The sequence below is a fragment of the Cervus elaphus genome, chromosome 12 (assembly GCF_910594005.1).
Source record: "Cervus elaphus chromosome 12, mCerEla1.1, whole genome shotgun sequence".
NCBI classification, from domain to species: Eukaryota; Metazoa; Chordata; class Mammalia; order Artiodactyla; family Cervidae; genus Cervus; species Cervus elaphus.
The window spans coordinates 17,335,688-17,363,194 of record NC_057826.1 but is presented as its reverse complement, the minus strand read 5'-3'; the positions used below and the strand labels follow the sequence as shown (position 1 = coordinate 17,363,194).

Sequence of the window (27,507 nt, the reverse complement as noted above, 5' to 3'; positions counted from 1 at the left end):
TTTCTGTATATCTCTGTATATAGACAATTGTTTTTATAAGATGGTATTATGTAATACCTATTTTATAGGCTTCAAAAATATGTATTCTTAATGATAAAACTGAATCTTAAAGAATTGATGTAAGGTAAAAATTCTGAGAGCATATACACTGTTTTCTTGATTTTCTCAGAATGGATAGGATCACGTAAGAAGGTGGTTCAGAAAAAAAAGAAGGTGGTTCAACGCAGCTGGGGCTCAGCCCATGAGGAGGGAGAAGGAGGTATTATGTTCAGAGGCAGCCACTCTAAAGAAAATGGGGGTGGCAGGGTGGAGCTGTGTACCAGATCACTGAGAGGTGATACCTGCTGGATGGTCTAGCTGAAATATATAGGGTGAATATAATATAATATACATATAATATATATATAACATTATAATTATATATAACATAATTATATATATATATACTATATAGTGTGAATTCAGTAAATCAGAGTAAGTGATTGAAAACAGGAGAGGGTTGGTGGGAAAAGAGAGTAAAAGTCATATCATCAAAAGACTGAGTCTTTATCTCATTTTCTGTCTCTAGGAGAGAAGCCTTTCCTTTGTGAAGCCCAAGGATGTGGCCGTTCCTTTGCTGAGTATTCTAGTCTTCGAAAACATTTGGTGGTTCACTCAGGTACCATTCATAGATTTCAGGGAAGATGGAGAGCCAAAAGGGTAAAAGGTTAGGGTAAAAGGGTAGTGGTATAAAGAAAAACAGATGCCTTGCTTTCCTCCCTTTCTTGACAGAATCATAAATCAAGGCCCTTGATGCTTACATTCAAAGGGTCATATAATCAAGGGGAAAAGAACCTAATTATTATTTTCAGCTGAGCTATTGCACTGCTTTCTGATTGAGACCTTTCTCTGAGGAAATCAATAAATTTACTTGGCCAGTACACTGGGTACTTCTACATTACATCAGATATGGTACATGGAGTTATTCAGAGACTTGCCAAGGCAGAAGTGGACTCAAAAAGTAGAGTGAGATTCTAGAATGGAATCGGGAACTTGTTCAAATGGCTAGCTGTGGAAAACAAAGGGAAGCCAGAAGGGGAGGAATGGAGAGAAGGAACTAGAAGTTATTTGTCATGAAGACAATGAAGTGGTTAAATGGGAGCAAGGGAGTTGGAGAAGTATAATCAGTCAGGGCTGTGAATTTCAGAGCTGAGATCCTAGGGGTAGAGCAGGGTTTTAATATTGACAAATTCTAAGCAGAGGTCGCAAACTAATAGTCAGTGGGTTAGGTGTGGACTTCCAGGTGTGTTTTGTTTGGCTTGTAAAGTGTTTTCATTTTATTGTTCTTTATTTTGTTATGTAAAATTTTGTCAAACTTACATAAAAATAGAGAAAAATACTTTCTTATGTAACAATAATGCCGTTACCATAATCTATCAAAATTAACAATAACTCCTTGGTTTTATCTCAGACTCAGTCCATGTTTAATTTTTTTCCAGTTGTCTCAAAAACGTCTTTTAAAGTGGATTTGTTTAAATCAGGGCCCAAAAAAGGTCCAGTTGTTGCACTTGGCTAGTAAGTCCTGAATGTAGATCTATCTATACTTTCTGATTTTCATCTTCTAGACTTACTGCACAACAGAGTCAGTCAGGTCCTATAGCTCATCTCATGCTCTGGATGTGTTGGTTTACCTTATTTTGTGTCATTTAACTTGTTCCCCTATATTTCCTAAAAGATTCAAAGGTTTTGGCAAGGATATGTTATGTGTGGTTGTATGTGTTTCATTTTGCATCACCTCAGGAGGCACACAGAGCTTGGTTGTCACAATTGATCAGTTGGTTCAGGTGGTCAACACCTTAATCCCCTCATTGTAAGTTCCCTTGCAACCTTTTGACTTAATGACTTCATCTTTGAATGATGCCTGAATTCGTTACTTCATTGGGGTTATAAAATGTTAATTTTTCTAATTTTGTTATTCACATTTGTTACCTGGAATTATTCTGTATAATAGATCTCTATTGACTAGGATTATTTGGTAATTTGCACATGAAAGATAGGATAAATATGTAATTCTTTTAACTGAGTTTTCAGAATAAGAAGTGGGTGCTTTGATTACTTCTAGTAGTGTTATTTTCACTGCTTTTTCTCTCTCTTTTGCTAGTATTATTTTGAATTCATGTGTTTCTATATGGTCACTATATTTCAGTCCATTATAGTTATTTTTAAAAATTAATTAATTTGGCTGCACCGCATCTTAGCATGCAAAGTGTTCGATCTTCACTGCAGTATGTGGGATCTTTAGTTGTTGTATGTGAACTCTTTGTTGCACTCTTTGTTGCGGCATGTGGAATCTAGTTCCCCGACTAGGGACTGAACCAGACCCCCTGCATTGGGAGTGCGAATTCTTAGCCACTGGACCACTGGGGAAGTCCCCATTATAGTTACTTTTTAACAACTTTTGGACCTATAATGCATATACCTTAAAATTCACCTATTGTAAATATACACATCAGTGATTTTTTTTAGACAGTATATAGGATTATACGGTTATCCTCACAATCCAGGTATAGAACACTTTTATCACACCAAAAGTTCCTTTGTGCCCCTTTGCTGTCAGTTCCTCCTCCCACCCCACATCCAAGCAATCATTGACCAGCTTTCTGCCTCTGTAGATTGTCTCTTCTGGAAATTTTCTGGTCATTTCACTTAGTTTTTGCCATCTACTACTTAGATGTAGGCCAAGAGTCTTTGACGCTGCCCTAGGTGTGGTTGTCAGGGTAAGTAAAATGGAGATTGAGGGTTTCAGACTTGAGGACATAGGGGATAGATTAGATTACTGTGTACAAGAACCACCAGTGTGAATGTTGAAGACTGAGAGTTGTGGCAGGAAATGAGATAAAGGTATATTATGAATCTAGGGTTGAAATCCTTGAGGATAGTGCATGTCCTTGAGGTTCATGGAAGACTGTATCTGAAAGGAGTAGGAAATGTTCTATGTCTCCCATGATCTTATATCAGAGAGGTTGTTTTGTGGAAGCAGCAGTCCAGTGGGTCTGGAGAGCCTTGGAGGCTGGGAGCAGTGAGTATGCTAAGCCCGCCTGGTGGCTTCCAGCCTTCCCCCAGGGACTGACGGTTGAGAGCCTGGGGAATGCGAGAAGGAGCAGCCTCTTCGTGTTTAGTTTGACATCTTCTGGGCTTCTCCATCTAGGGCTTGAGTCCATTCTCTTGCTGTCAGAAATGCACCCTGTCTTTTTGGTCTGTGTTTCAGGAGAGAAGCCACATCAGTGTCAAGTCTGTGGAAAGACCTTCTCCCAGAGTGGGAGCAGGAACGTGCACATGAGAAAGCACCACTTGCAGGCGGGAGCAGCTGGGAGTCAGGAGCAGGAGCCAGCTGGTAAGGAGAAGAAGACAGAGGGAGGGCTATACTTTGGGGGTTCAAGGAGGCAAATATCTGGCCTGTCTAATACGGAAACTTTCTGCTTCTGTTTTGGGTAGAGAGACCGATCTCATTTGGTGGGCTAGTGGTTTCCAAATACAGCTGTGCAGTAAAAGTTGTTTGCAGGTTTTTAAAACATACATTTTATATTGCTGTCCACCCCTCCCATCCAGCAATACCAAACAACCTGATAAATGAGATTCTTTGGGAGTAAAACCCCAGAGTCTATAGTTTTAAAAGTTCCTCTAGCGAATTTGGTGGTAACTGGTGCTAATGCCCAGACCAGCACTTGTCTGTCACTGTGGTGAAGATTTCTGTATTACAGTAGTTTAAGCATTTTTTACTTATCAGTCATGACTCCCTTGTTTTTTTTTTTACCCTAACTTAAATTTGGTAATACATTTTATTGTTACTCCTCTCCATGTCTTTCCTTAATCATTTTATTCTGAATACTCCTTTTTAGGGATGCACCTATCCTATTTTGTATGTTAATTATCCAGATGCTGATCACAAGCAAGGGTATTTATCCATGAGGCTCATTTCTTCCCTTCTAGGTTTATTTTTGCTTCTCGAAAGTAAGTGAAATAGGAGGTGACATCCAAGATACAGGTTAACTTTTAGTTCTGAAAGAAAAGGCCAGCTTCCCCTGAAGGAAAAGGGGGACCAGGCACAGCCTTGAGCGCTGTATGTCTCTCACATCCTATTCTCTGTGCAGCTGAGCCACTAATGGGCAGTAGTTTGCTTGAAGAGGCTTCAGTAACCAGTAAAAACCTGGTGTCTATGAATTCTCAGCCCAGCCTTGGTGGAGAATCCTTGAACCTACCAAATACCAATTCTATCCTAGGAGTTGATGATGGTAAGACTTTCAACTCGCCTTTATTGGGGGAAACTAGCTGCAACTAGGGACTAAGGAATGGGGTTGTCTTCGAAATGGAGGTTTTAATTAATTTCATTTCTTGTGAATAGAAATGGCATGATTGAATACCATTTGTGTTGTCTCTGAAGTGGATAAGTGAATCTTCAAAAAAAAATTTGTTCATTGAAAAGATAATGTAACAAAAGAATAAAAAGTTTTAAGAAGAAAATTATCCATAATCCTAGCATCCTAGCCCAACTATTTCTATCTTTCCTATTGCAGTTATGGAAGAACTTAACTTTTAAAACATTTAAACAGGACATAACCAGGTTTTACAGAGGAGAATTAAAGCAATTTCTCCATACCTTCAAAAGCCATATCTTCTGGAGAAAAGAAAGGGCTCTGTAGGAAACAGTTGCTCCTCTCTGGTATAGAAAGTTCACCCAAGTTACACAGGCCAGGCCCTCTTCTCTGAAAAACTTAACAGGTGAGGTCAGCATGCATTTATTCAGTGCCTACTTGTGTACCTGGCACCATGGGAAAGATAAAAGTAGAAGACAGGGACCTTAAAATCTAGTTGAGAAGTCAAAACTTACATTTGGGAAACAACACTGAGTGAGCAGAAGGTAGTGTTTTAAGCAAACATTAAGTTATGTGGTATCCTGGTAGAGCAATGTAAACTAGAAGGCCCCTCTTAATTTATTTGAGAGCTTACACATAATTTATTTATGTGTAAGCTGTTTCCAGAAGATCTTCATGGTGATTCTGCTGATAAACATTTAATAAGTCAGATCCTGTGTTTTCCTTACTCAAACCCCAGTCAGTTTTGGTTATAAAGACCATATTTGTGTAACTTACATATGGAGCATACAAGGCCCCAAGTGTGCTTCCACAATAAGCCTCTTCTGTTTCATAAATGATACTAGTGGATAACTGAAGCATGAGGCATAGAAATGGCATGGAGCTCCTTAGCCAGCCTTAAGGAAGAAGATCTGAAAGGAGGAAGAGACAATGAGTAGGAACCTTGGAGCCAGGTTTAAGCACTTGACCAGCACTTACTGTGCTGTTTCCATTACTGGTGACTGCTTTGCAGGTTGGCTCTGGTTTCCTGATTCATATGCAGTTTAATCCAGTTAATAGTGCTGAAGCCATATTACTCAAAATTTGCATATTGAGAAATGGTCAACTGTTACATCAAGATTTTTTACCTTTTCTTCCCATCCCCCTTTTGTAATACTTTCCAAATTCACTGATAATGATTATCAGGCAGGAATTAATTGGGAAGCAACACAGGAATGTGGGATTCAGTTTTTCGGGGAACAGTTTTGAGAGTTTTTAATGAGAGGCTTGATAATGAAGGTAGGGTGATCTTTGGATTCACTTTGCACTGAAACCTTTTTCTGCTGTTTCAGAGGTGCTTGCTGAAGGATCCCCACGTCCTCTGTCTTCAGTGCCTGATGTGACGCATCACCTGGTGACCATGCAGTCAGGGAGGCAGTCGTATGAGGTTTCTGTCTTAACTGCTGTAAATCCGCAGGAGGTAAATCTGTCTCTTGCCCTTTGTTTCGGTGGCAAGTAAGGTGGGGAATGATTGGGAATCTACTTCAGAGGATCTGAAAAACATTCTTGTTTCCCTTTCCTGGAGACTTTGACTAGAATATCTTCTTTTAAGCTAACCTGAGTGTTAGGGTCTCCTGAATTGAGAGGTTGGTCATTCACATCTGGGGCTCTCAACTTTAGTTTCCTTGATACACATGCCCTAATTTATCATTCATTTTGCCAGGGTTGTCTGTCTGGGAGATAACCAGGCTGAACCAACTGAGCGTATGGGAATGTGTCCACTGGCTTGTCGAGTAAGAACTATTATCTAAATCAAAGAGGGCTTTCAGGTTGATTCTAAGCATCCCTTACTCTATTTGTTTGGTTCTGATCCAGAAAACAGAATGAAAACCAGTCGGGCTTCTAGAATCTTCGGATTGTCCTTTTACTGGCCTTGTGTTGTGGAGGTAGATGACTTCATCATGAGCTTATTTTATATGCACACGCTGTTCCCAAAGCTTGTATATCCTGGCTTTGGCATTAGAGTATCTTTTACTTTTCAATATAACCTTTAGACCACAGTCCATCATTACAGCTTTCAAATGACCCTTCCTCCTATTTGAGTAGTCTCAATTTTTCTGTAATATTTCTGAGGATACCCAAGTTCACAAGGCTCTGAGCATGCTGTTTTTGCCAGAACCCTTCCTTGTATTTATCATTGTCACCCATTGTCTCATTCTTGATTATGCTATATTGAAAGCTTTTGTTATTTGTTATCATTGGTTCTTTCCTAAGTCTCCTCCTGGTGACTGCTTTGGAACATGTCTCATGTAGAGCCTTCCTCTGTTTTTTCCCTGCTTCATATATCTGTCTAAAATTTTTTATTATGGAAGTTTTCAAAGAGTATATATACTGAGGAAGAGATTAGTATAATGAACCTAGGTAGGTATCAACCCATCTTCAACAATTAACTATCTACTGTTCTTATCACTCCCCTCCTACTGTTTGCTGTTAATGTTTTTATTTATACTGGAGTATTTTAAATCAGATCACAGACATCTCATCTGTAAATATTTCAGTATATACCTCTAACAGATAAATAGTTTTCATAATCATATCTGTATCATACCCAATAAAATTAACCACAATTTATTGATATCTTCTGATACTTAGCCTTTAAAATTTTTTCTCAGAAATATCTTTTTATGGTTGGTTGGTTTGATTAGGATTCAAACAAAGCCTATATATTGCATTTGGTTAATAGTTCTTTTTTTATTTGTAATAGTCCACCCCTCTTTTTTTCAGTATAGCTATCTATTTAAGGAATTGGATTATTTGTCCTGTATAATTTCCCACATTTTTATTTTAGCTGATTGACTCCCTTTGTTGCTTGATACATTTCTCTATCCACAGATATCCTGGAAACTGGTAGTTACATTTAGGGGCTTGATTAGGTTCCTGTTTGTTTTTCCCTTGGCAAGAATATTTTGTTGGTGGTTCTCTTACTTCCTACTAGGTTTCATCAAGAGAGAGATGGTATTCAGCTGTTCTCTTACAGATCTCAAGATTGACCAGTGGGTTATGTAAAAGCTTTGGCAACCATTACTTATCATGGCCTAGATCTGTTTTTTCATTAGGGCTTAAACAGTGATATCCTGATTCTTTTTTTTCCTTCAGCTTTTATTAACTGTGATTCTTCTATAAAAGAAATACTTTCATTAACTATTGGGTTGAATAGTTCAGGAAAATCATTTCCTTCTCTTTGTACTTAGTACAAATTACCTGACATACCAATGCACAACACTCAGTGTTTTCTTTTTTTTAATGTTTGAAACTTTGGAGCTTTTCTCTCCCATACTACTGAATACCTTTTTTAATTGAAGCACTCCATATTACCCCAAATAAATGCCAAGTGTATGAAGACTTAATTCATTCAACAGATACTAATATATGTATCAGTAAATATTTCAGTATATACCTCTAACAGATAAAGTTATTCATAATTATATCTTTGTCATACCCACTAAAATTAATAACAATTTATTGATATCCTCTGTTACTTAGCACAAGGCACCCTGCTGGGTACTAGTTATACAGTAGTAAATACAGTCTCTGCCTCAAAGAGCTTATAGTCAGAGTTAGGGCCTCTACCTTTTTATAACTCCATAGCTATATAAATGGTGCCCTTGCGGCTGTGCTGTGTAGAGAGTTTAGAATGGGAAGGGCAATGGGTCAGTAACTGGCAGATTTTATTCAGGGTAGTAGTGCTAGTCTTGGGGGAAGTCATGGAATAAATTTTAGAGCTTAAGTTGAGACCTAAGGGATGAATAGCAGTCATCTTGATGGAGATGTAGGAGGGATTTGGAAGAAATTTAACAGGTGTAAAGGTAAGCAGTATGCACAAAGGCAGAAGGTGCGAGGGAGCATGCCTGGCTATGGAACCACAAAGGGTTGAGTGTAATGGACTTGGAATGGAGAGAAGGTGTGGAATGGAAAAATGAGAGCAGGAAAGACAAGCTGGTTCCTCTCTTGGAGGGTCTTACAGGACATGATTTTATCCTGGGGGCACTGGGGAGACACGACATGTTCTTAAATGGAGTATGACATGGTCAGTTTTGTGTAGGCATAAAGTCCAATAATAGTACATTTGTTCTCTTGAACATGGAATTGGCTTCAAAGTGTCCTTGTCTGGGTGATGCTCACTGACAGCCTCAGGCAGACACAATAACACAAACTGCCTAAAAAAAAGAAAACAAAACTTGGCCTTCACCCCAGGAGAACACAAGGGCCTCTAATGGAAGCCTCAGACGCGTAATTGTGGATGCCGCCAGAGGAACGTGCCACTCTTAGATGAAGCTGAACCTGCTGCACGGTCACGTTTTCCTCATGGATCCTTGTGTGTATACAAATATAACTTCTGTCTGAGCCTCACTTATTTTATTTTCCTTTACTCTACCACTGTTTTTTTCCTGTCATCAAGGCATTTCCACTGCTCATTCCCTCCTTTTCCTTCTCAAGGTAGGCTTGTCACATTCTTCAGTACCTTTCATTTTTTTCAAGCTATCAGCCCCCAAAGGCTCCAGGCTGCATCTTCTTCCTCATCCAGGGTCTAGCTACTAACTGACCATTCTACCAGTGAATGAGGACTATTGATTCCTTAGGGATTCTTTTCAGATGCCAGAGAAGGAGAAGGCAGTAGCAAACCTTAAAACAACATGTAGCCATTCCAAGTTGTTTCTTAAAGATCACCATGCATTGTAGATCAGACCTGTAAGAATCTATTGATTGGACTCCTGTAAATATGCTCTAAAAATAAAGATAACTTACCAAGAATATCAGAGAACAACCAAGTCAAGTATCAGAAATTATCATGGAAAATATATGAAGAACTACAAGGTAACTCTCACTCAGATGGTTCAGATTGGACAGTTTTGATTTTCCCTCAGTGTGGCCAGGTCTTTTGAGAACCAGAGGACTCACTGTGCAGGCCCAGCAGAGACCCAAGGGCTTTTTGACCTCCTGTGGACTAAACGTCATCCCAAATGGGGTTCTGTAGCCCCACTGAGTTTACATTCTTGAACTTAAGAACCAGTATAAGTGATTGCCAGCTAGCTTTCACTTTATCTTAGAATATTTTCCAGTTGAAAAAAGAAGGAAAACAAATTACCAATTCTTTAACATTTCTCAAAAGTGCCATTGCTAAGTTTGAGTGCAAACATGTGGCTCTTGGTCTAGATTAAATACATACCATTCCTAATCTCTACCACACAGCATCAAATCAGATCTGTAGTTTCTTTCTCTTAAGTTTTATGCTTTTCTTTAAATTTCTTTAACTTCTATACCATTAAATCCTACTATGTAAATTACCTTCATCTAAATTGAGATCACCAAATATATCTCCAGCTCAAAATTTATTTGATTAGATTTTAAAACATGCTCAGTGTTTATCCTGTTTTCATTCCCATCTCATTTTGTTTTCATAATAAAATAGAACCCAGTTTCATCCATTATTATGCAAAACCACCTTAGAGTAGCAACCCTGGGTGTAGAGTGGAATGTCCACCCTATTGGAGACGCTCAGGCTTGTCTTCCTCATCACAGGAAAGGTATTTTTAAGGCCAGGAAATCTCTGATTTTTCATGACTGGGTTGTAGCTTTCATGTAGAACCCCATTCCTTTTACTTCTACTTGAACCTGCAGCCTTTGGTTAACTGACTTTGGTTTAACAGTACCTTGGTTAACTGATCGATGTAAGATTTTTAGTTCCACCAGTTCTGATTTGCCTGACTAGTGAGTGTGATTACACAAATAATAATTTGGCTTATAGAATATTATTATTATTATTATCAGGATATCTTACTGCCATAGTGGAAATGACAGCAAGTGGTCAAAGTGCTGTCCCAAGGTCAGTATATAAATGAGATCTATCAGTCTCTGCATGTCTCTTGCTTTGGAACTAGCTATCCCTGACTTACCCTTGTAATGTATTCCCCACCCCCAGTTGTAAACCTTTCATTTAGTATGAGTTATTTTTCCTATTATTCACTGGTAACTATTCCAGATTTGTTTTTAATCTCTTACAGTTACTAAACCAAGGAGATTTAACTGAAAGACGGACATGAGCCATGGGTGCTGACTCCTGGAAGAGCAGCTTTGTCTGATCCCAGAGTGCATTCGGTGGGAACAGGATGCTTATGGCTCACAAGTTGCCAGAACCAAAACAAAAAAGGACCCCACTTTTGCCTCTGTTCATCTTTCCTGGCCTAGAAGATGACTGTAGGAGAGCTTCTCTTCAGTTACCATCTGATGCAGACAAGGAAGAAAGCAGTGAATATGGGCTGGGTAACTGGACCTACCTCTCTTCCCACTGCACAGTTTTGGGATAGACTTCTCCCAAAAGTGAGTTTGATTACGTGTTGGCTGCAGTTTCTCCGTAAGACTATTGAGGGGAGGTTTTCCTTTGAAGAATTTTCATCCCAGACTGAGCTGTCTTTTCACTTGGGTGAACTAAATCCTGCCACCAACCATAAAACTTCACCAAGAAGTTCAGCTTTCAAGATGCCTTGTTGCTTCAGAGAAGGGTGTGATGTCAGTCCTGTTGTGACATTCTCCCTTTAGCAACCTGAGTAAGAGACTCTCCGCCACTGGGCTGCAAAAAAATAAATTACTTGAATCCCTGCTTGGCCCAAGCTGAGGTACTATCTTGTCCTAATCACCTCTACTTGGCCACTTTGCTTTCTTTGTTTATGGAACATACAGTAGCATGTTAAGAGGTTTTTTTTTTTTCTTTTTTAAGTTAAAAATCATATGATTCAGAGCTTCAATTGTTTTTCCTTTAAATAAAACAGCTGGTCAGTTCTTTGGCTCCTTGTTTTAAACAAATTTGTTTTCTTAGAGAGTAGATTAAGAAAATAATTCAGCCTTTCCCTTTAAGATGGGGCACTGATTTACCCCTAGGAGTCCATGCAGGTAAAACTGAGCTCAGAAGTCTCGGGGCGCCTCACACGAGCATCTTCATCCCCAACCAACAAACCCAGAGGGTGGTTAGTAGAGTGTCACTCTTGTCATCACCAAAAGGACCATGTTTGAGTCTGGAAAAATGGCAGTAATAACAGATACTCTTGAATCTGTCCGGAAAGGTAGTTTTAAAAACATGATCAAAGTTCTCCTGTTAGAGCAGGCATTCTTGCTATCATCCTGTCTTTATAGGATGATAAATCTCTCTCTTTATAGGATGATAGATCTCTCATCCTGAGAGAGAATATCTAATTATTATTGCTGAGAAGAAAAGCATCCAAAGGTCACCTACTAGTAGGACGTCATGGCTGTCAGAAGAAGTTTCAAATTTATTAAAATGAACCTCATGCTGACACAGTACATACATGCACACAGTGGCACATTCTGAGAAGATACAGCAAAGAATTAACTGCTGTTTTAAATAAAGTAATTACATTGATAGTTCTTAGTTTGTTAATGACATGCATAATTACCCTGAGTTCATACTTGTATTTTAAAAATGCCAGTTTTATACTAGAACTTACACTTATTTTTATACTAGAACAATGATCTTCAACCAAGGACATTTTGCTACCCAGGGGACTTTTCGCAATATCTGGAGACATTTTTGGTTGTCAGAACTGGGGAGAGGGATGCTATTGGCATCTAGTGAGTACAGGCCAGGGGTGCTGCTAAACATTCTACAGTGTATAGCTCCCTCACCCAAAAGTGTCATCTGGCCCAAAATGTCAATAGTGTTGAGACTGAGAAACCCTGTATTTTGGGTCGCAAAGGTGTCATCCCCCATGGGCTAATTCTGATACACAAATGTGAATCATTTTGCCCACACATTATTTCCAAATAATTTTTTTTGGAAGGAGGGGGGCGGGCCATGCAGCTTGTGGGATCTTAATTCCCTGACTAGGGAATGAACCTGCACCTTGGCAGTGAAAGCAGAGTCTTAACCACTGGACCACCAGGGGATTCCCAGTAATTTTTAAATTAGTTGCCAACATGCAAATTTCTGGTTTCTGTTGAAAATGTGGTTTATCTGGCAATTCTAGGCCCATAGTCCAGCAGGACAATATTTTCCAGTCTCTTTTTTATCTCCTGCTATCTTACAGCTAGCCCATATGACCCATTTGTTTCCTGACCAGGAAGGTTTACACCTTTTTTTCTGTACATATACTTAAGTGTGAGGCACAAAGAACCATTAATCAGCTCTGATCTCTCCATCTTGAACTTCTCACTTTGATTTAACTTGGATTATTCTCTGTTATCTACTTTTCTTTGCCCCATTCTCCAGAAGTAACCATGACTCAAAATCCAAGTTTTGCCCGCCTTGACTCAACCCCAAGTTTGCTGCTTGAATACTATTCAAAAGCAGTATTGTAAGTATCCTTATTAAGCAAGTGTTCTGAGATTATCTGGTAATTCGTAAGACAGCTCATCCAGTTCTTTCATGGGACTTGAAATCTTTCCAGAGATTCTTCTAAATCCTGCTGTGGATTCCTGATGCCAACTTTTGTAGTTTCATGAGTGCTGCAGAATAAATTAAAGCATTATACAATTTTAAGTTTTAAAGGAACCATCATGTAAGGCATAAGCATGGTTTCAAGATTATCATTATTCTGTATGGGGTAGAAAGGCAAATTTCTAGGGGGAAAACTGAGATAGGAATTAGGGTAAGGGCTGCTAGGACTTAACGAAACAAAATTTGAGAGTAATGGAAATACTGTACTTTTTTCCCTTTGACTTAGATGATATCAATGGAGGAGATGGTGCTAATGAGTTACTTTTTAAAAATGCTAGATTTGAACAAGCCATGGTGACCATGCTGAAGGGAAAAGAAAGGCTTTGATCAAGCTTTTACAGCTTTTATTGGGCTCAATAAAGGTTTCTACCTTCACTTGTCAAAGAGTGTAACTTAACATTTAATAGGAAGTAAAAGTACATGATTTTTCTTCAAAAGTGAAGGCATTGGACTGAAATTGGAAAAATGATCTGTTTCATATTGAAGGAATCTAGACCTAATATACAATGGTTATATTTTATTCACAACTGCACTACACACCAAATTTAAATGTGTTACTTGGAGATCCCTGGTTTAGTATACTGTAAGTATAGGATTGTGACTCAGAATATGAGTGAATGTTCTAAAGCTCCCTCCCAGCGGCACTGCTAGAGATGCAGTTGAGAGCTGCAGGATGACCCCAATCACCTGGGACAATCACCGACTTCCCACTGCTCCTTCCACTGTAGAGCCCGGCTGCCCTGACCCTTGTTCCTCACAAAGTCTTCATCCAGCCCAGCCTGCTTCAGGGTGTCTCGATACCGCTGTTCTGCTTCCTTCCTGGCAAGGTCCTGTGGAATAGAAATGAATCTGCTATAGCTGAATTACCAGATTAATTTTAAATTGCCTGTTTAATCTGTATGCTTTAATACTTCTTTCCCACCCCACCACCCCACCATTAATGCTGTACACAGATTTGTATGAAAATTACTTAGAGCCTCGTTTTCAAGCTTCAAAGTACATAGGAACTACCTGAAGATCGGATTACAATGCAGATACTCATTTGGTAGTTCTCAGATGGGGCCTGCAATTCTGTATTTCTAATTCTCTCCGGAGATGCCAATTGCTGTTTTGGGAACCACATCTTTGCCTGGCCAAGGATTCAGATTTTTGGAAGACCAAGTGAGACAACAATGAAAAAGATGGACTAAAAACATTTAAGATTCAAAAGCAACGAAACCATCATCAGGAACACTTACATATAACAGACTGAAAATAAGCTGCAGTAGTAACATTCGTAACAGGGTGGATGGTCTGTACATAGACCAGAAAAGGGTTAGTTCTTGCTTATTTGTTTAAGTGATATTTTTCCCAGAGTGGTGAAAGATCTTTTGAGATCTGAGAGTAAGCTTCCTAGGAAAAAGCTAACATAAAGAGCAAAAGTCATTATAAGAAATTTTTTCTTAGAAATCTAAGTTGCTAAGTAAATCCAAGACAATCCAGTGTGTGTGTGTGTGTGTGTGTGTGTGTGTGTGTGTAATATGCAGGAAGCTAGGGAGGACTGGACCTAGGAAATGCCTCAATAATGTACTGATAATATGTGTGTGTGTGTGTGTGTGTAATATGCAGGAAGCTAGGGAGGACTGGACCCAGGAAATACCTCAATAATGTACTGATAATGCCTAGCATTTGGAACCAGGTCATTATGGAATGCCAACTTTTGTTTGAAACTCTGGAGAGGAGAGAGATCTACAGGGCCTGATGCAGCTCAAAGCTGTCTGGGATGGTGGCCTTTCTAAGGCTGTTCAAGTAACCCCAGAGCTTCCTTAGGGAAATCTCAACTGAGTCCAACTTCCGTAAAAGTCTAGAGAACATCTTAGAGAGGATCTTGCAGTTGGAAAGCCACTTAACGTGGAAGAGGCCTTGTGGGGTGCTTGCGAGCATCCCAACCCCTGAAGACCTATAAATGTGCCACAGCTCCAGAGACTGGGGATGCCTGGGGCACCAGCACTACAGGAGGAGAGGTGACGTTAGCAAGTTAGAGATACTCTAACAGAGCCAGACTGTCAATTGTATGTCTAGAATCTAACCTCCATTTTGGTTCAAACTGTAAACTAGACTATAGTGAAAACCCCAGGAAGTGAAATATCCTTTTATAGATGCCTTTGGAATCCAGTCTTGGATGAAATCAGTCCAAACAGTGTTCACCAATGCACTACTTTCTTTGGGAAAGATAGTAGTAATAAAATGAGCCAAATTTAGAATCTTTCTGAGCCTAAGGGAAGTGTTTAATACCCAGATATTAAACTGTTTCATAATTTCTAAGAGCCATCTCATCCAAGAGAAAATAAATGATACTTTAGATTTACCTTGGTAACCTGTTCGAAGAGATACGGCCGCCTTTGTATTCTTTCCTTCATTTCCTCCAGTTCTTTCTTATACTCTTTTGCTCTTTTACGGTCATTGTTCCTGAAATTAACAAGACTTTTAGAGTGAGTTCCAGGTTTTTCCAATCTGGAATACCTTTAATTCAAGTTAAATGGAATAACTCCCATAGACATTGGAAATTCCTAACTGTGCCTGGCAAAATTCTTGACTATGATTACAGGAGCCTACTGTAATGACCCCATTTTCAAGGCAAGTGGCTCCCAAGATAGTTATCCCTTTGACACATGGAGGACACTGACCGATTCTCTTTGAGCTTTGCTTTGAACACCTCCTCCAGGCTCTTATGGGGATCCATGGCTTTTGCACGCAAGGTGACAGATTTAGATATTGCCTGACACTTCTTTTTGTGCATCTCCAACCACTGAGTACTTTCATCTGCTTTGTCCTTTTTCTCAAGTGAACATCTAAAGGGAAGAGGCAAGAAAAATACAGGTGACCAACCTGGGTATAATTTAAAGCAACCTTAGTAACCTCTCTGGAAAGTCAGTTGGTTTTTTCTATGAACAGGTGACTACCACACTGGGATTTCAGGAAGAATACGATTCTGTGGTTAAATGCACTGGCAGATGAAGCCTTTCCAGCACCATGGACAGTGAGTTTCTACCCTAGAAGTTCATCAATTGAACTGGAAAACATGAAAGAAAATACTCTTAGACTCAGGCTTCCTGCTATCTGGAAACAGTAATACTAATAAGCACCATTTGCTGAGCTACCTACACTGACCCAAGTACAAACAGACACCAATAAGTGCTTTTATAGCTGTTAGTTTTTGTAATCCTAACAGCTGCCAAGTTAGGCAAGGACAGTAAGTCTCCCTGTTCATAGGCAACAAGATTGGGCCTCAAGGAGGATAAGCTACTTGCTCAAAGCTACCCAGCATGCAAGTGAAAGCCAAGGTTAGAACCAGGATGTCTGACTCCCAAGCCTCTGCCCTTGACAACTGTGCTGTAAATGGTAGATTGGAAGGTGCCTGAGTTCATGGTCCTTTGGGAATACATATCTGCATTTCCATGGAAACCTGGAAATGGGTCTCCCTCAATGCACAGACAATTTGGGATCAACTTGCAGCATTTAGTTTGTGTAAATCCTCTACAAGGTACTATGGAGAATTCTACCAGAAAAGTCCAGACTCTTGCAGTTGGATGTTTATATTCAGACATACTAGGAAGGAGGGTGGGAAAGTTTAGCCTGCTAATATGTCACACTCCCTATTGCCAGAACGCAGACATGGACATCCTCTGCAGGTGGGCCACCCTCTGGTTGATGAGACCTATCGTAGTGAGACCTCAGAATAGAGGCACTGAGCCTTGATTTAGCAGCTCTGAATGAAATTTGAGGAAGAAGGGAGTATCCTTTAGATTCTAAATACATTTCTAAAATCCCTGTTGTGGGTCTTCAGCAGCCAAGTACGTTCTGTGCACTCCTGTGAGCCCCACAGGAAGGCACTGAGATGCAAGTCCTCCCAGGGTTAAGCCACCTGTTACACTGACCACTCCTGCTGTCTTCAGCTCAGAGGCCTGGTGGAGGAACTCCTGCTGGGGCACTGGCTGGATGAGAACAAACACCACCAGGACAGTCAGGTCAATTAAAGAGTTAAAAATAAGGAGGCTCCTGTTTCCCAACTGATTTATAATAGTTCCCCAAGATGAATCAGAAAATCTCAAATCTCCGCCATGGATGCCTCATCTTCTTTATGGCAGGTTCAGGCTTCTCTGAATTCCTGTTCCTGTAGCTTCCTCCAGCTTCCTCAGTGGATCTCCATCTGTTTGGAAACTTCTTTCTTTCCAGCCTTTATCTAGCTGACTCCTCATTCTTCAGGTTTCACCTTAGACATCTATTACAAGAGACCCAGGCTGCCCAGTGCCCCTACAATTCCCCATATTCCCCCATCATTATACTACTCACAAGATACAGTAGTTGCTGCTTTTCTCTTCTGTATTTTAGACTAGATAATAAACTATAGGTTCCATAAGGTATCTCCAACTTTATCACTGTGCCCAGCACAAAGTAAGTCCCCCAAAGACACTGGCTGAGGGATGGCTAGGCATTCTGCAGCACTCTGTGTGAGGGTCGCATGAATTCCTGTCCTGATCAGAGGCTCCCTTTCCACCCCTTTCTCGGTCTCTCTTATGACAAGAGAGGAGGCTCAGCAGATGAGTGCGTTCCAGCATTTGGGCCAAGATCCGAGCACCATGAGCCTCGTGCAGCCTGACCACTCACCGGACCGCAGTTTCCCGCTTCCTGGTGGCATCTGTGATATGTACGGGGAGGGTGTTGGCAGAGAGGGAAGCAAGGCCATTCAGAGAACGACTTCTCGACAGGCGTGTGGCGGGTGGCTCTGGAGATTCCTAGAAGAAACAAAGGCTGATGTTGGTGGGACAGCATGTGCAATTAGTTTCTGTCTTCACTAGGATTCAACTGCGGTGAAGTACTAGTCAGAGTCTTCATTTAATCCCAAAGTTTTTAATTAGAGGAGAAGAGTTCTTTGGAATTGGTACTGGGACATGGCTAATGGATATCAACTCCCTGGCTTCCAGACTTGCTTGGACTTCTTTCTGCAAAGTCCCCCTACCGAGAGGAAAGGAAGGGAAGTATTCTTGTGGTCCTAAATGTTTAGGATCTGTGAATCTGCTTACAGCTGAGCCAGTGTTTTTTGTTTTTTTGTTTTTTAAAGAAAAATGTTGTGAGAAGTGCCTTCCATTGACACTTGGCCCCTCCTGTGTGATGGGCCTCAGCCCTGTCCCTCCTGCCTGAGCTCTCACCTTTCTACCTTCAGAGGCAGCGACATCACAGGGCCTCCGAGTGTGACACCGGCTGGCAGTTCTCAGCAAGAAGGGCTTGTTGCGCGTTGCCTCCCGGGTGTCTCTTCTCTTGGCAGCTTGCTTCTGGAAGGCCTTGTAAAGTTCTTCGTAATTAGGGATGGCAGGATTCACCCGAGGCTGGAATCCAAAGTCAGTGTGCAGAAACCCAAGCTTTTCCTCCCGGGTCCGTGTGGCTGTTCGAGGCTGTCGGTCAGCCTGGCTACTGGAGGGGGCGATGGGGGATGAGGCCTTCTGGAGCGTGTCTAAGGCTCTCATATGGATGCGAATTTTCCTAAGGAGCTCAGCTTCTGTGGAAGGGAAGTCAGGGTGGCAGTGGGTGAGAAGGGACCAAGCTTCATATCAAAAAGTTTGGAGAGCTTTCCCTCTTAAACACTCGCAGTGATGGAGTGTAACGAGGCTGGAACCCATGATTAACTTTCCGGGAATTTTGCAAGCCAGCTGGCACCATGTGGAAAGCTTGAAATTGGCCAGGATAGGAGTATTATTCCATGAAAATGGCAAACACTACAACTTCCTTTTTTTTCTTTTTCTAGACAGTGCCCTAATGAATGTTGACTAGGACACTACTGCTATGTGCCGATCAGGCTGCAGAAGCAGCTGCCATTTACACTTACTGAGCACTTTCTACAGTGCCTTCTTCAGAGATGAAGCAGGAGGGATGGGCCAGACCCCGGCTCCTCTCCCAGGTCTCCCTTCTTGGGCAGAGGCCCCACTGTCCACTCAACTGCCCAAGCCCACATCACTCTTATTGCCTCCTTTCTCATTTCAATCAGTCACAGGTTCTGCCATCTCCTCCTCTTTAACCTCTCTCTGGGCCAGCCTCTTTTCCGTCCTCTCTTATTCATAATTTCTCAGCTGAGTCACTGAAATAGGCTTCTGTAGATCACAGTCCCTCTGGACTCGCCCATCCCCCTTTATTATCCCCAGAGCAGTGAGGTTTCTGAACTGTGTATCTGACCACGAGCCACCCTAAAACCCTTCAGTGGGGACTTCCCCAATGGCTAAGACTCCACGCTCCCAATGCAGGAGGCCCAGGTTTAATCTAGATACAGATCTAGGTCACGGAACTAGATTCCACATGCCGCCACGAAGACCCTGCACCACCAAGTAAATAAAATCTGAAAAATAAAACCCAACCCCTTCAGTGTCTCCCTGCTGCCCTCGGGATGAAGGCCAAACTCCCTCCCACAGCCTACAAGGCCCCAGGCCTGGCTTGTGCCTGTCTGTCCCACCCCTCTCTCCTTTCTCTTTCCCCTCTACCTTTCCATGCCTTGAATGTGCTCAGCTTTCTTACCTTCAATGCTACTGTCTCTTCTGATACACTCTTCATTCCTTTTCTTCGAATTCCCCACGGCTCCTCCTTCAGGGTCAGCCCCCACGCCCACTCTCCTCTGGGGACCTTCCCTCACTGTTCCCACGCCTCACCGCAGTCAGGAACTCTGTTACATGTTCCACAGGCTCCCCCAGGCTTTCCCCTTTATCCCCTGCAAGTGACTCGTCACATTTGTCATGATTTGTCTGTCTCCCTCCCTTGTCCACAAACTCCACATCTGTTTCTTCACACCTGGGGTGTGGCACGTGTTCCTGAATGAGCAAATAAAGCCAGAGTCAAGAAGCTTCGCTTCTTGAAATGTACCTCACAGGAGGTGGGAGGGGGCCTTTCCTTGGGGGCAGCTGGCTAGCGGTGGTACTGGCCTAGGCTGGTCCCCGGCCGTCTCAGTGGTTCTCTGCTCCGGCACCTGTGCTGCCGCAGAGGTGGTGGCATTCACTCACCGAGACAGATGAGGTCATCGGGATGAACCTCGGGCCTCCCACCCCTCTGCCGCCCAGGCACCGCCATTGGACGGGCCAACCCAACCCTACCCGTGGCCTGGGCCTGCACTGAACAAGATCTCTGGTGGGTCTACCCCCGAACAGCCCATCTCCAAGCCAGGATGACCCCTGAGCCCGACTCACTCCCCCACAGCACCCCCTCGGCACCTCCGGGCAGGAGGGGGCTGGGAGGTTAAGGATGTCTTTACCCTGGAGTTTGTCCCCGAGGGCTGGCTCCAGAATGGACTTGGGGATCCTCCTTGTGGCCTTCTGCTTGGGGACTTTGGCTGTAGCGGCAGTGGCGGCCAGGTGCCTCTGCAGAGCAGCTTGCTTTCTCTGCTCCTCCTTCTCTAGGAAGCTGAAGGGCTTCAAGGAAGAGAGGAGCAGTTCCTTCCTCTTCTGGATCCCTGCCCGCCTGCGCGCCTCGTTGCGCTCCATGACCTCCTGATAGAGGGGCAGGTAGACGTGGGCGGGCACGGGCTGGGCCCGGAACTGCCGGTGGCACTCGGCCTCCTCCTGGCCCTGTTTCTCGGCCTGCCGCCTCTCGGGCTCAAAGGAGGCAGGGGAGGCCAGCCACTGCGCCTTCTTCCTGGCCTCGCGCAGCGTCATGCGGAATGGCTGAGGGACAGTGATGGATGACGCCCAGGAGCTGATGCTTCTGTGCTGGGAGGGAGGCCTGAGGCCGGACGGTGGCTGCGGATGAGCCTTGGGAGTACGGGAGGGCAGGGTGCCCCAGGAGCTGCAGCGCCTCACGGAGCCACACCTGGGGGACAGAGCAGCTGTGTGCGTGGAGGACAGGGCAGCCAGGACGCCCGGCTCCTCCAGAGTCCTCCACCTCCCCCCCACCTTCCATCAGGTCACACCTAGTTTCTCAGCCTCATGTCACAGCCCCACAGGCCTCTGGTTTGGTGGCTGGTGGTTTTAGTCGGTAAGTCATGTCCGACTCTTGCGACCCTATGGACTGTAGCCCACCAGGCTCCTCTGTCCAAGGGATTCTCCAGGCAAGAATACTGAAGTGGGCTGCCATTTCCTTCTCCAGGGGATCTTCCTGACCCAAGAATTGAACCCAAGTCTCCTGTATTGCAGGCACATGACTTACTGACTGCCTCTAGGCATGCCTTTTTCTCAACCTGGCCTCTCTCCTTCCCACAGGCCAACCCGGCAGCCCTAGAAGGAAGTCTCCTCTTAGAATTGATCTAAGAGTTTTCTACTTTGCACTCGAATCTTTTCATTCGGTAGAGAGAAGAGGGCAGTGACGAGGAGGAGGGCTTTAGAGTCAGGCCCAGGTTCAAAACTTGCTTCAAACAATTACCAGCTGTGTGACCTCCAGCAAGGTTCTCCTGGAACCTCAATTTCCTCATCTGCAGAATGGCAGAAATGATATCTGCTTACAGGATTATTGGAAGGAGAAAAGAAATACTACAAGAGATAAAGTAGACAACATAGAGCAGGGCTTGGCAAGGTAAATGGACCTTGGTGCCATTCTCAGGAAGGTAGCATATTTGGGAAAGGCATCTCTTTAATCGATCCCAAAGTTTCAGTTGACTAAGGGTTACCCAGCGTGATTAAGGACTGGCTGGGTAGGAATCAGAACATGTTTGGCTGATGCTGAGCTGGAGCCTGGGCACGTGGCACTTGCAGAAGGTCTTTGTTTTACTCAGGAGGAAGATGAGGCCTAGAGTCACAACATGGCTTGGCCAGATCTGCGTGCTGCCTTACCTCGAAGATGGGGGGTACTGCACCTGTGGCTTCCCCCTGCCTTTGTCTTGGAGGAAACGCTCCGGGTCCTCATCCTCTTCAGAGAGGCTCTCATCACTGTCTGGGTCAGACGGATAAAGGGATTCCAACCAGCACCGCCTGTCTTTCTGCCTCAGTGCCTGCAGAGTCTCGAAAAAGCTCCCAGTTGAGTCAGAAGTAGAGTCTGTCTCCTCCTCTGGACCGAGGAACTCACTGAGTTTGCTGGCCCTGGGCAAAACCAGCCCATCCCCGTACAGCTCTTCGTCTGCGTCTGTGTCTGAGGAGGATTTGGGGGAAAATATCTAAAACAAAATAGAATAGACTGTGGGTCAAACTATGATTTCAACATGTAACTATTAATTTCATGTTAAATAAATCTATATATTAGGAACTGGGGCAGGGGACCAAGGAACATGTGTTACTTGCTTTAAAGAAATTTCATGTCTCAGAATATAGGCTGTGCTTGGTTGGAGGGCAGGAAAGGGAATCAGAGCTGAAGTTGGTTCATGCAGTGTGGTGAGCATTTGTGGAGTACCTACCTGCACCATGCACCCCTGCGCTCTAGGAATCCCACCTGTGACTTTGGCCACACTCTGGGACCTGCCCTTTGGGGGTTTTACCTACTAGTTGCCAATCTCCCTTTTCCTGCTTCCCCTGTCTACACCTCTGCTTTTCTCATATGCTAGCTAATTCCTACCCTCTTACTAGGAATGAGTAATTAACAGGAGAGACAGTGTGGTTTAGCTGAAAGAGTCCTAGAAAGTGGGAAATCTAACTGGGTTTAAACACTCCTTTCATTCAGAAAATATGTACTGGTGTCTAATGTGCAATGCGTGCATCACCTTCACAGCATCATCTTTCAGGATTTGAAATAGCTCAGTTGGAATTCCATCACCTCCACTAGCTTTGTTCGTAGTGATGCTTTCTAAGGCCCCCTTGACTTCACATTCCAGGATGTCTGGCTCTAGGTGAGTGATCACACCATCGTGATTATCTGGGTCGTGAAGATCTTTTTTTGTACAGTTCTTCTGTGTATTCTTGCCACCTCTTCTTAATATCTTCTGCTTCTGTTAGGTCCATACCATTTCTGTCCTTTATCGAACCCATCCTTGTGTGAAATGTTCCCTTGGTATCTCTAATTTTCTTGAAGAGATCTCTAGTCTTTCCCATTCTGTTGTTTTCCTCTATTTCTTTGCATTGATCACTGAGGAAGGCTTTCGTATCTCTCCTTGCTATTCTTTGGAACTCTGCATTCAAATGGGAATATCTTTCCTTTTCTCCTTTACTTTTCACTTCTCTTCTTTTCACAGCTATTTGTAAGGTCTCCTCAGACAACCATTTTGCCTTTTTGCATTTCTTTTCCATGGGGATGGCCTTGATCCCTGTCTCCTGTACAATATCACGAACCTCCATCCATAGTTCATCAGGCACTCTATCAGATCTAGTCCCTTAAATCTATTTCTCACTTCCACTGTATAGTCATAAGGGATTTGATTTAGGTCATACCTGAATGGTCTAGTGGTTTTCCCTACTTTCTTCAATTTAAGTCTGAATTTGGCAATAAGGAGTTCATGATCTGAGCCACAGTCAGCTCCCGGTCTTGTTTTTGCTGACTGTATAGAGCTTCTCCATCTTTGGTTGCAAAGAATATAATCAGTCTGATTTCAGTGTTGACTATCTGGTGATGTCCATGTGTAGAGTCTTCTCTTGTGTTGTTGGAAGAGGGTGTTTGTTATGACCAATGTGTTCTCTTGGCAAAACTCTATTAGCCTTTGCCCTGCTTCATCCTGTACTCCAAGGCCAAATCTGCCTGTTACTCCAGGTGTTTCTTGACTTCCTACTTTTGCATTCCAGTCCCCTATAATGAAAAGGACATCTTTTTTTTGGGTATTAGTTCTAAAAGGTCTTGTAGGTCTTCATAGAACTGTTCAACTTCAGCTTCTTCAGTGTTACTGATTGGGGCATAAGCTTGGATTACCATGATATTGAATGGTTTGCCTTGGAAACGAACAGAGATCATTCTGTCATTTTTGAGATTGCATCCAAGTACTGCATTTCGGACTCTTGGCCACAGGACTGGAAAAGGTCAGTTTTCATTCCAATCCCAAAGAAAGGCAATCCCAAAGAATGCTCAAACTACCCCACAATTGCACTCATCTCACATGCTAGTAAAGTAATGCTCAAAATTCTCCAAGCCAGGCTTCAGCAATATGTGAACCGTGAACTTCCAGATGTTCAAGCTGGTTTTAGAAAAGGCAGAGGAACCAGAGATCAAACTGCCAACATCCACTGGATCATCGAAAAAGCATGAGAGTTCCAGAAAAACATCTATTTCTGCTTTATTGACTATGCCAAAGCCTTTGACTGTGTGGATCACAATAGACTGTGGAAAATTCTGAAAGAGATGGGAATACCAGACCACCTGACCTGCTTCTTGAGAGACCTATATGCAGGTCAGGAAGCAACAGTTAGAACTGGACATGGAACAACAGACTGGTTCCAAATAAGAAAAGGAGTACATCAAGGCTATATATTGTCACCCTGGTTATTTAACTTATATGCAGAGTACATCATGAGAAGTGCTGGGCTGGATGAAGCACAAGCTGGAATCAAGACTGACGGGAGAAATATCAATAACCTCAGATATGCAGATGATACCATCCTTATGGCAGAAAGTGAAGAGGAACTAAAAAGCCTCTTGATGAAAGTGAAAGAGGAGAGTGAAAAAGTTGGCTTAAAGCTCAACATTCAGAAAACTAAGATCATGGCATCTGGTCCCATCACTTCATGGGAAATAGATGGGGAAACAGTGGAAACAGTGTCAGACTTTTTTGGGGTGGGGCTCCAAAATCATTGCAGATGGTGATTGCAGCCATGAAATTAAAAGACGCTTATTCCTTGGAAGGAAAGTTATGACCAACCTAGACAGCATGTTAAAAAGCAGAGATATTACTTTGCCAACAAAGGTCCATCTACTCAAGGCTATGGTTTTTCCAGTGGTCATGTATGGATGTGAGAGTTGGACTATGAAGAAAGCTGAGCGCCGAAAAATTGATGCTTTTGAACTGTGGTGTTAGAGAAGACTCTTGAGAGTCCCTTGGACTGCAAGGAGATCCAACCAGTCCATCCTAAAGGAGATCAGTCCTGGGTGTTCACTGGAAAGACTGATGCTGAAGCTGAAACTCCAGTACTTTGGCCACCTCATGAGAAGAGTTGACTCACTGGAAAAGACCTTGATGCTGGGAGGGATCGGGAGCAGGAGGAGAAGGGTATGACAGAGGATATGATGGTTGGATGGCATCACCGACTCAATGGACGTGTGTTTGAGTAAACTCCAGGAATTTGTGATGGACAGGGAGGCCTGGTGTGCTGCGATTCATGGGGTCGCAAAGAGTCGGACATGACTGAGCGATTGAACTGAACTGAATGTGCAATGCTGGGAAAGATTGAAGGCGGTAGGAGAAGGGGATGACAGAGGATGAGATGGTTGGATGGCATCACTGGTGTGATGGACATGAGTTTGAGTAGGCTCTGGGAGTTGGTGATGGGCAGGGAAGCCTGGCGTGCTGCAGTCCATGGGGTTGCAAAGAGTTGAACACGATTGAGTGGCTGAACTGAATGTGCATTGGGCACTGGGTTGAGAGCAGGACAAACAAGGTCCCTACTCTCATGAAGCTGACATCCTAATGAAGGGAGAAAGACAATGTAAGATGGTATTAATTCAATAAAAGCCACAAAACTGTGATAGACTGATGGAGTGGCTATGGGAAGCTTCTCTGTTGATAAAAGTTCATCAGATAAAGACCACTAGGAATGCACCTGTAATCAGAACTAGGTTTATTAACTTATTACAGAATACCTTCTGAAGGACCTTCCCAGTTGGCACTAGTGGGAAAGAATCAGCCTGCCAGTGCTGGAGATATAAGAGACATGGGTTCGATCCCTGGGTCGGGAAGATCCCCTGGAGGAGGGCATGGCAACCCACTCCAGTATTCTTGCCTGGAGAATGCCATGTACAGAGCAGCCTTGTGACTTATAGTCCATAGCATCATAAAGAGTTGGACACGACTGAAGTGGCTTAGCACACACTTTGGGAAATTAGGAAACTTGGTTGGGGTGGGGGTTGAGGGCTTTTTCTAGGGTTGGTTTGTCCTGAATGATTCTGAGGAGGGTTAGGAGAAGCAGGGATCAACTCTGGATGGATGCTGTCATGAAGAGGGCAGTTTAGTAAGTGGGTAAATGAGCCATTTTTATTCAAAAGGTGGCAAAGAACAAAGTAGGGCTGGGTAAGCAGTTGGTAAGTAAGCATAATCATTTAGAAGTACGGGGTATTAGTTGTTTTGCAGGTACAACGTGGCCCTGTGAGAAATACTGATTTCTACTGATCTTGCTGCTGGCTTCATCTGGGTCTATTACAGTCTGAGTTGTACTTTCTCAGTCCTGGGATGATATTCCCTTTCTCACTGTGGAGGACTTTCAGGTTGACACCTGATCGGTAAGAAAAATGTGATACTTGCCAAGATGTGGGCAAAGAGGGTTTGGGGTTCAAAAAAAAGAACAAGTGCAAAGGACTTGAGGCAGGGACCTGAGGCCGGAACAAATGACTCTTGGAGAGGTAGAAAGAGGGTCAGTGTGGTTGGAGGACAATAGCAGAGAAATCCTTAGAGAGGCAGGCTGGGGCCATGATGGGACAGCACAGGTTGACTGGCTGTAGTTGGGGGAAGGGCTGTTTCTGGTCTCCAAGTGACACCTGGTAACGGCTGAACTGGGTACTCAAAGATCTGGCTCTCATACTGAAAAAGAACTGGATTTTGAGTCAAAGATATGTGTACCCTAGCCCTCATTTTGCTACTGAAAAGCGTGTAACTTTAGGAAAATTCTTTTCTAAAAAACGACTTTATTGATATAATTCATACATACCATACAATTCATACAACTCACTGTACAATTCAGTGGGTTTCAGTATATTCAGTTGTGCAACCATCACCACAGTCAATTTTCAATCAACTCTCAAGACACTTCATTTCATTTAGCAGTCACTTCTATTTTCCCTAACCCATCCCCACTCCTCAAGCCCTGAGACCACCATTTTACTTTCTGTCTCTGAATCTGGAGGGCTTCCCTGAAAGCTCAGTTGGTAAAGAATCCGCCTGCAATGCAGGAGACCCCGGTTCAATTCCTGGGTCGGGAAGATCTCCTGAAGAAGGGACAGGCTACCCACTCCAGTATTCTGGCCTGGAGAATTCCACGGACTGTAAAGTCCATGGGGTCGGAAAGAGTCGGACACGACTAAGCTACTTTCACTTCACTTCTGAATTTGGAGGCAAATTTCTTAATCTCTCTGTGCCTGTTTTCTCTTCTATAATACAAAATGGAAACGACAATCCTGGAGGTGGTTGAAACGATAAGCGAAAACAGGGTCACACTGCTACGATTCTATGAAGAACCTGACGCAAGGCGCAAGCGGTTCAAGTCCCGGAGTTAAGAGCCCGCCTTCGCGTCTGCAAACACGCTAGAATCCCACGCCCCGGTGACACGCCCCGGTCGTCTGTCTCCAAGGCAACGTTTCAAACAGCTCCCTCTCTCAGAGTTTCCTTTCCGGGGTGCAGACCTGATCCCTCTCCTTTTTCTCCCCTCACCTGATGGCTCCACTGAGCGCCGCCGGAGGCTCCTGCAGACCTCCCCACGGTCATCTCCTCAGCCGGGTAGAGAGACAAACGGCGGTGACAGCGGCGGTGGAGGCGCAAGAGACGCTGCTCAGGTTCCGCCTCTTTCTAGCGTGGGCCTCTGATTGGCTCCCAGGCGGATACTCGAACCATTCCCCTCCCCAGGCAGCCTCGCATCTATCCCGCCCAGGCAGGAAGGACTC

The 27,507-nt window shown here is 43.3% G+C and overlaps 2 protein-coding genes across 6 annotated transcripts in view; one reads left to right on the top strand and one right to left on the bottom strand.

Moving 5' to 3' along the window:
• ZNF410 (zinc finger protein 410) overlaps window positions 1-11,168 on the top strand; it is a 41,706-nt gene extending 30,538 nt beyond the window's left edge. For 2 of the 5 annotated variants that reach the window (XM_043919192.1, XM_043919193.1), the window contains exons 8-12: window positions 569-658; window positions 3,248-3,373; window positions 4,131-4,271; window positions 5,684-5,811; window positions 10,394-11,168. In XM_043919192.1, coding sequence (XP_043775127.1) covers window positions 569-658; window positions 3,248-3,373; window positions 4,131-4,271; window positions 5,684-5,811; window positions 10,394-10,432 — 524 coding nt within the window. In that variant the 3' untranslated portion in view covers window positions 10,433-11,168. Of the gene's footprint in view, window positions 1-568; window positions 659-3,247; window positions 3,374-4,130; window positions 4,272-4,553; window positions 4,759-5,683; window positions 5,815-10,160; window positions 10,216-10,393 lie in introns of those variants that run through there. The other 3 variants (XM_043919194.1, XR_006343862.1, XM_043919195.1) reach the window with 3 other exon arrangements.
• A 464-nt stretch (window positions 11,169-11,632) lies between these two features.
• Window positions 11,633-27,405, bottom strand: FAM161B (FAM161 centrosomal protein B). The gene is made up of 9 exons (XM_043919191.1): window positions 27,278-27,405; window positions 21,621-21,940; window positions 20,111-20,664; window positions 18,030-18,376; window positions 17,488-17,615; window positions 15,507-15,671; window positions 15,189-15,288; window positions 13,528-13,670; window positions 11,633-12,848 (listed from the first exon to the last, which is right to left on the bottom strand). The coding sequence occupies exons 1-9, from the start codon at window positions 27,329-27,331 to the stop codon at window positions 12,767-12,769; spliced, it is 1,893 nt and encodes a 630-aa protein (XP_043775126.1). The 5' UTR covers window positions 27,332-27,405; the 3' UTR covers window positions 11,633-12,766.
• Between the last annotated feature and the right edge of the window lie 102 nt (window positions 27,406-27,507).